General features: G+C 41.1%; 1 protein-coding gene across 5 annotated transcripts in view; it reads right to left on the bottom strand.

Annotated features, from left to right (window-relative positions):
* Positions 1-13,444, bottom strand: part of CNTN5 (contactin 5) — a 932,298-nt gene that overhangs the window by 83,245 nt on the left and 835,609 nt on the right. For all 5 annotated transcript variants that reach the window (XM_042459705.1, XM_042459707.1, XM_042459709.1 and 2 more), the window contains 2 exons: positions 11,006-11,133; positions 8,209-8,384 (listed from right to left, as the gene is read on the bottom strand). In XM_042459705.1, coding sequence (XP_042315639.1) covers positions 8,209-8,384; positions 11,006-11,133 — 304 coding nt within the window. The remainder of the gene's footprint in view (positions 1-8,208; positions 8,385-11,005; positions 11,134-13,444) is intronic.

The following is a 13,444-nucleotide window of genomic DNA, read 5'->3' as shown; positions in this document are numbered from 1 at the left end:
GTAGCCAAAGTCTCCTCTCTCAACCCAGGATCTTCTCTGCCCCGTCCACGATCCGTCCCTTCTCTCTTGCTGCCCCTCATTCCTGGAACCTTCTTCCTCTGCATGCACGGCTCATCACTTCCCTAACCAGCTTTAAGGCTGAGCTGAAAACCATATTGTTTAGGGAAGCGTTCTTGGGGAATTTGTGATTGTCATCTGGCTGTCTGATAATATTTGATGTGATTTGTTTTTATATTTGATGTTTTTAATTTGTTTTTTCTTTTCTATATGGTAATTTTATCTATTCCTCTTTTTAATTTTTATTATCTTTGAGTGTACACCTTGGGCAGGCTTTTATATACTCTTTAAGTTTACCGACTTTGTACAGCGCTGTGTATAATTACAGCGCTTTAGAAATAAAGTTTAATAATAATAATAATAATAATAATAATAATAACCTTTTCATGCAAAGCAAGAGGTCTACTACTGAGCCAGAGCCTGAACAAATTACTTTTCTACACTACATTTTCTTGAACAAGCAATGTGTTTGCAGGGTGAATTAGAGACTGTTGGTATTTCTGTGTCAGGAAATGCAGAAGTTTGCACTCTGACTTTGGGCAGAAACAGACAGACCGACAGTTGCCTTAAGAATAGTTGACTGAAATTGCAGACAGATGTATTATTCTTAAGCAATCCACTGCAATTTCAGAGGCTGCCCTTTTTTTCATTCAGGGTTTGGTTGCTTCCCAAATGTTCAGATTATATATTTGTATGCAAAGGAATATTACAAAGAAAATAGATTTGTAAATCTGTGCTGGCAGTGAGCCTGCATATGTGAGGGTTAAAAGGTTGTGGAGGAAAGAGCATGAAGAGAAACCCTGCCCCCAGCATATCCAGACATGTGGGCACATCTAAATATTTCCCTCATATTTGGAATGAAGGGCTCCATGGGATTGTGCACATGTTCAACTGAACTCTATTACAACTCCTGTCAGTAACTCGGAAAACTGTCTTGAGAATAGTAGCAATGGCTTAGAAGTTTCTAATATGTGGTATATATTCCTATCCCAAGGAAATAGACAATGAGCACAGATAATTCCTGTATATTTCTGCCACTTGAGAAAATGAGATGAACCAATCCTGTTGTAAAAATGCTTTGACTGAGATCCTACGTCAAGAATCATAGAGGTGGAAGAGACCTCAAGGGCCATCAATTCCAACCCCCTGCCATGCAGGAACTCTCAATCAAAGCATACTGACAGATGGCCATCCAGCCTCTGCTTAAAGACCTCCAAAGAAGGAGACTCCACTACACTTCGAGGGAGTGTGTTCCACTGTTGCACATCCCTTACTGTCAGGACGTTCTTCCTAATGTTGAAGTGGAATCTCTTTTCCTGTAGCTTGCATCCATTGTTCCGAGTCCTGTTCTCTGGAGCAGTAGAAAACAAGCTTGCTCCCTTCTCAACATGACATTCCTTCATGTATTTAAACAGGGCTATTATATCAACTCTTAATCTTCTCTTCTCCAGCTCCCTAAGCCGTTCCTCATAGGGCATAGTTTCCAGACCCTTAACCATTTTAGTCACCCTCCTTTGACATGCTCCAGTTTCTCAATATTTTTTTAATTGTGGTGCCCAGAACTGGTGCCCACAGTATTCCAGGTGGGGCATGACCAAACCAGAATAGAGTAGCACTATTACTTCCCTTGATTTAGAGACTATGCTTCTATTTATGGAGCCTAAAATTGCATTGGTCTTTTTAGCTGCTGAATCACACTGTTGACTCATATTCAACTTGTGGTTTACTTGGATCCCTAGATCTCTTTCATATGTAGTCTTGTCCAGTCAGGTATCCCCATCCTATATTTGTGCATTTCCTTTTCCGCTCTAACTGCAGTACCTTAAATTTCTCTGTATTGAATTTCATTTTTATGGCTATGGAATTAAACAATATTTTTTTCAGTGCCACATGGTTGGTGAATTGCATAACTGAATCTGCAAGTGAATGTGTACGAGTATCTTGCACGTGCATGTGCAAGGTGAAATGCATATCCACATTTGCAATGCATAAGGTGGATCTGCATGCACATGCATAACAGCACTACACAGAACTTTTTTCCTGTAACCTTGAAATGAATGCAGATGTTCCACATTGGACAAAAATGTTCAACTACTTCTGTAGGGCAACCTATGCATGCATTAAATACCAATAGGATTCTAGCCTTTGAATTCAAATAGACCTGTAACATCTCTTTATAGATCTTGGGGAATTTCAGCCTCTGAATAAGTGTTGAACAAGTGTGTGAACATGCACATACTTTTGATAGTGTACTGACAGCAAAATTCTTCCTTCTGTATATCAGACCTGAAAGATTTATTGACACTTGCCAATGTCAGAGTGCATGGTGGCAATGTGGGGGGCAGGGGCAGGGGGCAGAAAGGCATCAATTTCCATGTTTCCATTGTAGAGTTTCTGATGTTCTTAGGTACTTCTCAGCCCAGCTACTTCACTAGGACTCTGAAGATGGATGATGTGATGAATCACCATATTTCACTTCAGTAAAGTGCCACCTTGGGGATGCAAAGTTTGCAGCTTGTCTAGTACAACAACGCTTATTAGCCATGAAATATAGAGTATTCAAGAAGATTAATGTTTTTGATATAAAGCCACCAATAGTTAAGGAATAAGACCAAAATCACACCACATTTTCCTCAACCTCTGAGAATAATTTAGATTTAATGTGTGCTTTGTTGTTAAAGAAAAATAAAAATATCATATATACAGTGACTGTCTGGTGTTATTGCCTCAGTGCATTTAAAAATTGTAGCTGACACACTATGAGGGAGTTTGCAGCAATTGACTCCTAATGTGCTTCTCAGGAAAGGAAATGTGTATTCAATCTACATATGTAAAAGGCAGAGTGAGCTGGATGAATCATAGACTTCCAGGTGGTAGAGAGAAGAGCAACCTAACAGAATAAGGTGGAATGCAGATATTCCAACAGTACAGAGTAAGAATACTTTTAGGTAAGGTTTTCCAACTTGTGGCCTAGATGGGAAATGGTTGCCTATCATTCTTATGTTGCAGTCAGAGCACTAGTAAATGTTCAGTTTGGGCTCTTTCCCCAGAATTGCAAAGACAGGGAAGTTATAGGTGTTTTGTGGGTTTTTAGGGCTATGTGGCCATGTTCTAGAAGAGTTTATTCCAGATGTTTTGCCAGCATCTGTGGCTGCCATCTCCAGAGAATGTTGAGAGAAGTGAGTTCGGGGCCAATATTATCTTAGAGACATCCACTTTCAATATGCATGAAGATTTCTTCCAACTCTATGATTCTATGATCCCCCCCCCCTTTTTAGCCACTGTAGGGATTGTGATTCCCTCCCTCCCTCCACAGCATCCAAAAGTGTGCCAATTTACTATAAAGCCCCCTAAGATAGCCCTCATGGTCATTCTGTGCTTCAGAGTGAGAAGGTAGGATTAGAGAATCATCTTGCTATGTCCACATAGCAATAGCAATACCAAGTAGCAAGTGCATTTCTATACCACTTATCAGTGCACTTAAGCACTCCCTAAGTGGTTTACAATGTGTAAGCTAATTGCCCTCAACAAGCTGAGTACTAATTTTAGCAACCTCAGAAGGATGCCAGACTGAGTCAATCCTGGAGCCCCTGGCTGGGATTGAATTCACAACCTTGTGGCTTGTGACTGAGTGGTTGCAGTGCCGGCATTTAATCACTGTGCTACTAGAGCTCCCTAGCCAGACACACAGTGCCAGGCACACAATGATGACATCACTGCTGAGATCCACAGGGGTCCTCCAGAGATCTCAGCACTTCTGTCATCATAATACTGGAGGTTGCCAGAAGATTCTCTGATCCTGGCTATTTGTTGAGAAGCATGAAATAGACATGTGAGGTGGTTTCAGGGTCTTTACAGTAAGCTGGAAGGGTATATGTCTCAACATAGCATAGGTCTGCACGTGGATATTAATACCAGTAATACCACTAAGAGCATGTTGGCTTGAGACCCAGATATCTGGGAAGCCCCACTGTATCTCTTTCATCTTGATGGATCATAAGCTTTATGGATTTCTTCTCTTGAAAGAAAATTATGCACAAATGTCTGAAGCAGATGGGACTGCACCAGGACCACACTGGCCCCTGTTGCACCAGACCCATGATCAGTAGTCAATTTCAGGATGGTAAAAAATAAAAGTGATATTGCACGCACGCACAAAGAGAGAGGGGGGGGGGGAGGAGAGAGAAACAAATAGATAGACAGACAGACAGACAGACAGACAAAGCCTATTGCAATTTGCAGTGCAATTTGTTATTTTTTGGATATCATGGGATAGATACATTTGTAAGAAATGACCATTCTTTACTTAGCTTCACTGTCTGAGATTATGGGTCCACAGAAATTAATCATGTTCCCCTCTGTACGTTTTGAATCCTTGGTCTGTGTATTTGTTCCTTTTTATACAGACTACTTATGGTAAGTGTGGTGTTGCTAGAAAATACCTGATAAGACATTCTGACAGGGATTGCTGCATTCATGTTGTGTATTTGTTACTTTCTCTCTTGTTGTTATTTTATAGCACTCCCTCCAAACACTTGTGCTGGAATTCATGATGCCTGTTGTGTGAAGTGCGAATGCGACACTCTTTTGCATTAGTGCTGTCAAATTCCCAGGTCTGAGAATTTTCTCTCTATGTGTATACTTCTAAATGAAAAAGAATGTGGTCCTAAGTAACCAAGCATAGACCATACAGCTGAGGAAAACACACTAGTATATTGCAGTTGTAGCTACTATTCATGTGATTTATGATTACCTACTGCCTAAAATTTATTTAAAAAAAGCTCCTTGTTACCTCATGTAAAAAAGGTACTGAGAAAACAAGCAAGCTAGAAACAAATATATCTGGCAGAAAAGTTCAGTCTAGCTTTCCCTATGAAATGCTATTTTTATATGTAATAATGTGAGACTCAAGGAAAAAAAACTGTATTTTAAAGCTACAGGTTGAGTACTGCTTATCCAGAATTCCAAAACCTAAATGTTACAAAATTGTCCACATGGGTGGCTGAGAGAGTGACACCTTTGCTTTCTAATGGTTCAGTGTACACAAATGTTGTTTTATGCACAAAATTATTAAAAATATATTATATACAAAATTACCTTCAAGCTATGTGTATAAGGTATTTACAAAATATTGCTTTTTCTCCATCTTTTTTAATGACTAATCTGAATGGACCTTGCTATCATTCATGCTATCCAACTTTTTTTTTAGGTGTCTTCACTTCTTGATTGTTTAAAAATTTATTTTTTTTAAATAAAATAACATTGGAGTCAATCATTTGTCTTCCACACTTTCTTACATTAACATATTCTTTCCCATAGGACTCCTGCCCAGCAGATCTTCATGCTTCTTTTATGCATTTGAACGATCTCTTGTCATAAACTTAAGTTTGTTTCTATCTTATACATTCTAAAGTCACTTATTTACAATATGCAATGGAGTTTATCGCACAGCCCCTAAAACGGGCCCAGTGCGTTCTAAATGTGAACGCACGCAGGCGCACACGGAACAGGATGGGGCCAAGAACCCCATTTTATATTGCATGCTGGAACGCCAACTTTGCCACCGGGCAATCCAGTTGCATTCCCGTTCCGTTCCAGAGAGCACCATTTCTGGGGACGCTTAGAAACAGTTCCCAGAAATGGCGCCCTCTGGAACAGAATGGGGACGCAACTGGAACGCCCGGTGGCATAGGCAGCATTCCAGCGTGCAATAAAATGGGGTTGTCAGAGGGTAGAAGAAGGGGAGAAGTCGGGTTGGGATCCCGCCCAGGAAAACGATGCCCAGGAGGACCCAGCGGACACTCAGGGAGACGGGAATGGGGCTGGGGAAGGAGCAACAGCTGGGGTAGATACAGTAATTAGGGAGAGGGCCGAGTTGGGGGTTAGAAAGGCAGAAACGCCGGGGCAGGCAGGGGGGAGGAAGAAGGAGGAAGAGGGGGAGGAGGAAGGAGAATCGAGGGGTTTGAAGAATCAGGAACCCATGGGTTACGAGGCGGAAATTGAGGTTTGTGTGTGGGACGCTTGTGCTGCGGAGATCACCTACCATGGCCTAAGAGGTCATCAGTGCACTTGTCCAGGAAGAGGTGAGGCTCACCTGGGGAGAGAGAGTTGGAGACCGCCTTTCCCTGAACACCCCACAGCCAGTGACCTCGAGCCGTATCAGACCCTACCCGTGTTCTTGCCGGGTCCCCACCTATGTTGGGATATTAGAGGCAGGTTTGGGCCTCTCCCACGAGCCAACCCCTCAACCCCGCCGGGAGGTAACTCAGCGTCTATGAGCCACCTTGAGGGAGAGTCGCAGCAAACTTCTCAAGAGAGAGGAAGAGGGATACGGCTCGGGGTCACTGGCTGTGGGGTGTTCAGGGAAAGAGCCCGTTGGCTGCAGCCTTGTACTGAGTTCAGACAGTGAAGTAAATGATTTAGTTTGTTTGCATACGAACCTTTGTTATCCCATTAAAGTTGTTGGAAGCATCCTCTCTCGTCCAGTCTTTCTTATGGAGCCCATGGGACGACCCCTCCCGCCAGACGGGGCCAGGGGCCCGGTGACAGGGGTTCTTGGCCCCATCTCATTCCATGCGTGCCCACGCACATTCATGTTTAGAACACACTGGGCCCGTTTTAGGGGCCATGCAATAAACTTCAATGTATTTCACCTTTTCACGATTTTGACTTTGGTGCTAAGTTGTAAGTCTTTACACTTTAGGAACTTATCTAGTTATTTCATAGCTGCCCTTCCTGTCCGTAGTATTCTTCTTATTTATATGGCTGCTGTCACCATTCTGATCAATGTTTGATCTCAAAGGTGCTACAAGATCCCTTGCATACTAATTTTCCAGACTAACAAGGCTATGTCTTTGAATAATATGCATATATTATTAATACTGATTAATAAGTATTTATACAGTAGGAGCCCTGGTGGCGCAGTGGTTACATGCCTGTATTGCAGCTACTCACTCATAAACCATAAGGTTGTGAGTTTGATACCAGCCAGGGGCTCAGGGTTGACTCAGCCTGGCATCCTTCCAAGGTCGATAAAATGAGTCCCCAGCTTGTTGGGGAAAATTAGCTTACACATTGTAAACCACTTAGGAAGTGCTTAAGTGCACTTATAGAAATGTACTTGCTATTGCTATTACAGTGGACCCTTGCCTTACGCGGGACCCCCTCATGTAAGGCGAATTCCACCTATGTTTGAGCCCCATTCACTTGAATGGGGCTTGTGCGCACGGTGGCGTGCACGTGCCACAGGTACACGCCCATTCATCTGAATGGGATGCACTGTCACTTGTGCCCCATGTGCTCCCACGTGGCTTGAATGTGTATGCTCAAAGCCGCGTATAGCGCGCCTGCGTATAATGTGGGTGCACTGTATACAGAACCATGCATGCTGTATGGCAGAATCAGGAAGTAATTAATAAGAAATAAGTGGTTATATGTAATTAATTTTTTTCATTTAAAAACTGGATTACATTATGACTATAAGCATACAGAACTTCATTCCCTTTGTGTCGTGTACTCATAAACTAGTGAAGAAGGCTTATGACATGGTTCAAGTCTGGTTCATGTCATCTCTTGTTCCGCTCTCTTGCACTCTTTTTTTTGGGAGATGATATGGCAATGGTATGATGGATTGTAGGAGAATGTGTTTTGTACTAGAGGTCAGTTACTTGTAGCAACCAGACTTTTCTAAAAACATCTAAAAGCAGTGATTGTAACTACTTTTGAGAAATAAGGAAGCAAAGTGTTACTTTAAATTTAAGCATAATTGCAGCTTACCATCGTGGAGCCCTTGGAACTTTAATCAATTACTTTTTTAAAGTAACTTTCCAGCCTTTGAGTGTGAACTCATTATTTTTTTTGTAAAGGTATGGTCTGCATTCTCACTAGACTCATGAATGTCTCATCAACAGCCATAATGCAAGATTCATGGCTATTTCCTTCTTGACAAAAGCAAATATTCCATGCTTCAATTAACTCAAATGAGATACTTTATTCAGTGAGCTAACATTTCTTTCTTTTTTCTTTCTCTTTCCCCCTTGACTGTAATTACATTTCTTTCAGTCATGTTTAAACTTTGGCAGTGAAGCACAGACTTCTCTGGCAAACAGCTTTCTATTAGACATTTCATAGAAAATGGATTTTGGTGCTTACCGCCCTGATGCTTTCAAAGTGTCCTCCTTCTTTCTCAAAATCAATGGGCTGCCCGTTCAGAGTCCAGTGGAAAATGACATCTAAGGTGGGGTCATGAAGGGCTTTGCAGCTCAGGACAATGCTTTCTCCCACTGTTAGCTCAGTCTTCTTAGGGGACAGGTCTATTCTGGTAGGCTCTAAAGTGATAAAAGGAAACAACAATTACAACAGTAGTGTAACAGTTGTCTACATTAGGGTTGAGAAACATAGTTGACCCCTTTCTGTTTTCTTTCCACAGGCAACAGCCTTTTTATTTTGGCACACTTTTGGTATTTTAATGATGAAGCGGAAAGGTGTTTTGAATGGGCTGTGCTGATAGCCTGTGATAAATGGGAGTTCCCTCCATTTATCAGAGCTTTCCTCTCAGATAACAAAGGGTTAAAATGTATGAAGAGGTACTGTTACAAGTTGATAAGGTAGCATCACAGAGATGATGAGGTAGCAAATGTTCAATGAGATGAGCAGTTGGAGAGAAGCATGAACCTTTGAGGTGGTTCCAAGAATAGGTTTTTAAAAAGCTTGAAAGCATGATGGGGATTTGCTATATGTTTGTATCTGGCTCTCTGTCTAAACAGATGACAGAGTTCTGAAACAAAGGAACATCTGGAGTGGGGTCTGTATAGGGAAAAGCTGGTGGAAGTTGGACAATAGAATCCAGACTCCCAGCTATCCAGAAACACCAAGGACTACAAATCCCACCTGATCTGTGAGTAAAATCAGGAGAATGTACCAGTCAGTGGTGTTGGGATGTTTTGATCCTTTTCTTGGTTTGGCTGAAATGATTTTACTCTCTAACTTATACTTCCTATCTGTGACTGAAGGACATGAAAATTCTTCATGTAAAGAGATAACTTTATGCTATAGCATTTCCTTACTTAGAATAAAACCATTTTCTTTTAAAAAAATACTCTTCCTCTCTTGCACTCCTTTTCACATACTTTAGCTCGGCCCAGTTCTTCCCTGTGGTTGGCAAGGGAAGTGCCAGTGTAATTCCCCAACAATGTCCTAATGCATTGCAAAGGTGGAAGGAGTCAATTATCAGAGAGAGGCAGTGAGTTATTTAAATAAAAGGTGTCTCAAGGGGTCCCATGCAGTTCAGGCAAGGAAGATAGGGGGACCCAGAGAATCCCTCACATAGCTATGTTTAAATATTCGAAGGGATGTCATACTGATGACGGAGCAAGATTATTTTCTGCTGTTCCAGAGACTAAGACATGAAGCAATGGATTCAAGCTACAAGAAAAGAGATTCCAAGTAGACATTAGGAGGAACCTCCTAACAGTAAGAGCTGTTTGACAGTGGAACACACTCCCTCGGAGGGTGGTGGAGTCTTCTTCTTTGGAGGTTTTTAAACAGAGGTTGTCAGAAGTACTTTGGTTGTGTCTTCCTGCATGGCAGGAGGTTGGCCTGGATGGCCCTTGTGGTCTATTCCATCTCTATGATTGTATGATACTTTCATCTTTTAATGATTTATCTATGTGTTTTGAACTGTGAACGATATGCTTTTAAAAACAGAATTGTCCTTTTCATTGTTTTTGAACTTTTATAAGTTAACACTGTATTAAATTTTCTATAAGCGTCGTTGAATCCCTTTTTGGGAGAAAGGTTGGGTATAAATTAAACAGATAAATAAATAAATAACCTGATTGTATGGTTCTTTAGATATTGTTGGAGTGCCGCAGATTCCCTCTCCATTGGGAGTTGTTATTGTCATTATTACTGGCATTTATTTGTCACCTCTCAACCCACCAGGGCCCCCAGGGCGATGCACAATTGATAATAAAGTATGCTGGAATTTGGGAAAGTGAAGTGATGGCTGCTTTTCTGTATTAAGTGCAGTTAAATGCTGCCTGGGCACCCTTGGCCCTTCCTTGACCAATGAATGGCCATGTCTCTTAAAAGGTTAGAGAATCACAATCCTGCACCTTGAAGCAGGCTTGCACAGCGGGAGCCATTGCCAAGGGGAGTACTGGACACTCCATTATGCAGTGAACTTAAAAAGACAAATGCATTTTACTCCAGAACAAAATCTTGTATGTTACCAAAGGGATACTGTTGTGTTTTAGCACTGTATTACAATTCTCAGTGATGGTGGTTTTCATCAGGTGTGGCCAGCATGTGGCCCTTGGGTCACATGCAGCCTCTAAAGCCATTTTGAGGCCACAGGTGTTCCAAAATATTTGTTCTCCAACCCCTCTTGGGGCCATTGGCAGCATTTTCACAATATTTGTGCTGTCCCAGGCTATTTTAGGCCCAGGAGAAGATTTTGTTTTAAAAAAATATATCAGGAAGTTAACAGGGAATAACTTCCATTTGCTTCCTGTTGTGAAAACAACCCTTTCATGGGCCTAAAACAACCCTTTCATGTATCCCAGACCCATTTTTTTCTTGGGGAGATGTGGAGAGTGTACCTCACTCTTGGGGAGCAAATGCAGACACATAGTTTTCCATGTTTGTCCACCCCTGGTATATATTAGGGTTTGTTTTTTTTGTATTCTATTGATGACAGATTTTTTTTGTTTTCATTCCTAAGTTACTTTGACACTGTTTTTGTGTGTGCATCCAGAGGGGATACATGTTTGATATTTGAAGTAATTCAAATTTTCATGTACATAGTACATTAAAAAACAAAAATAAAAAACTACAAACCACAAATTGATGCAGAACTGGGACAAAATGAACTCTTGCTTCCAGAAAAATGTAACTGTTATAGAAAGCCAAAATAAATAAATAAATAAACTCACCCCCACAATCTTACCTTTAACAAACACAGAAGCTGTTATTTCTGCTGAACCAAATACATTTTCTCCTCGGCAGACATATTTTCCTTCATCAGATTTGGAGGCATTCAGGATTCGCAGGCTCCCATCTGGAAGAACAGTTATCCTGAAAATTATAAAAAAGGTTTTTATCCTGAAATAACATATGCAGAATTATCTCAAGTACAGAAAATATCTGTAGAGTCTTTTCACCCTCAGAAACAGACTTATGGATGTCGGCCCATTTCCTGAACAATGGTGTCACAATGCTGTTTTTAAATAAGCCTGAAATATCATTTTATTCCCTTGCCTTCTGCAGTACATTTTTTTCCCAATTCCCAAAACAAGTGGATTTATCTTCGAAAACCTTCAAAAGGTAAAAATGTAAATGAGTTTCCAAAAAAAGAAGACACCTCTCTTTCAGGCTTGAAAAATGCAACTTTGTCATCAGAAGATGTTTTAATATTAAGTGCCAGCTGTTCCACTGGAATCTAACAGTGACCTTAAAACTCAAATCTAACAAAAAATTATATGAAGTAAACACAGATGGCGAAAGAATTAATTATATATAGCCAAAAGATGATTTATAGTATATTCAATGCCAGTGTAGCATGGAGATGAAAATGAATTCTGGCTATGAATCCATATAATTTCCATTTCTTATAGTTCTGCCAGCACATTATGACGTCGGAGGCACTAAAATCCCACTCTTAAATGGAAGTGCACAGCTATTTATGAAAATAGCAGCCCTGTATGGGATCCCTCTTCCATCACTCTAAAATACTGGTGGGTTACAAACCGCCGCTTTGCGGCGGTCTCCTGGTGCTGCTGTTTGCTCCACGAGGGAGTCGCAGCAGCCAAACCGCGTGACTCCCTCGCGGAGCAAAAAAAGGAGCTATGTAAAAATGGTGGCAGCCATCTGGAACGGCCGCCGTCATTTTTTATGCGCAGAGCGCGTATTAGGGTTAGGGAGGTGCAGAAGCACCGCACCACCCTAACCCTAGTACACACTCTGCGCGTACTTTAATGGTGGTGTGTAAGCCGCCTTTGTGTATTTATTTATTATTTACTTTATTTTTTCATCACATTTATATGTCAGCTTTCTCCCAATGTGGAACCTAAAGTGGATCATAAACAGTAAATCAAAATTAGCTAAAAACATAGCAATAAAATTAAAACATAGTTGAAATGGTGGACCAGAACAGGAGCTGAATCATCAAGATCGACCCACATCATGCTCCATCATCCAGGGACATAGCCAAAGGGGAGGGGGTCCTTGGGGTTTGAACCCCCTTTCCATTAGAAAAATGAATGGTGTGTGCTGCTGCGCTGCCTCACCCAAGCCCCATTATAATAGTGGCACCTAGTCTGGACCCCCCCTTCCTAAAATCCTGGCTCCGTCCCTGCATCATCCCAAAACCCAAACCAACCACCTATTGACCCATGGTCACCATGTCATTCTGTTTCACTGCCAAGAAAGCAGTTCATATTCTTTCTTTTTCCCTGTGTCTTCAGAAACGCAAATGAGGAACTATAGTAACTAAAGGTTCAGGGATGCCAAAAATCTTTGAGGTATAGTTTGGTAAGATTTTTTTTAGAAAAACTGATCCTGCTAAAAATTAAAACTTCTGTAACTGGTTTGTTGATATGTGCCAACAATACTCCTGCCAGCATTTTTAGAATCTCTTCAATAATGGGGCTATGGGGAGCGTTACAGTGAGCCTTTGCACATCAAACCACTGATACCTTATAACCACTATGTGGGGAAAGTGTGTGTGTGTGTGTGTGTGTGTGTGTGCCAATTGATTCAGAACAAGGCATATAGATGATATCCTCATTATCTTCACATAAGAACATGAAGCTGCCTTGTACCATGTCAGATTCTTAGCCCATTCAAGATGTTCTGCAGAAGTACTTCCGAGCACTGCTCCTGATATTCTTGAAAAGGAGATTTAACTTGCCATGTTATGCATGCAAACATATTATTCTTCCATTGAGCTATGGATCTTTCACTCAGTTTTGATCTGCAACAGTTTTGAGGGTAGCAACAGTCATTCATGCCTTCATGACCCTTAGATTAGATTATTGTAAAGTACTATAATGGAACCTAACACTCAAATGTATGCAACATGATTAAGCAGAATTGACTTGGTTGTCAACAGTTAGCATTCTTGTAATCCATCCCTCACTCTCCTCAGGTAACACACAGTATAAAACTTGCCTGACCTTTCCATGTTTCTGTTTTTTCTTTCACACCTATTTAGCTTATTCCACGAATTGCTTAGACCACATTTCAAACAAATGGTGGCACATTTGTCATGACAATGAGACTCTCTTCAGCCAATAAGTCTTATAAAACAACAAAAGACATTTTTTAACCTTGATAACTGTCTAAATACTCTAAAGGCACAAGATCTTGTCTGGTCTTGAAAGCTAAG

Source organism: Sceloporus undulatus, chromosome 3 (genome assembly GCF_019175285.1).
Source record: "Sceloporus undulatus isolate JIND9_A2432 ecotype Alabama chromosome 3, SceUnd_v1.1, whole genome shotgun sequence".
Classification (NCBI taxonomy): Eukaryota; Metazoa; Chordata; class Lepidosauria; order Squamata; family Phrynosomatidae; genus Sceloporus; species Sceloporus undulatus.
This window is presented reverse-complemented; position numbering and strand designations above follow the sequence as displayed.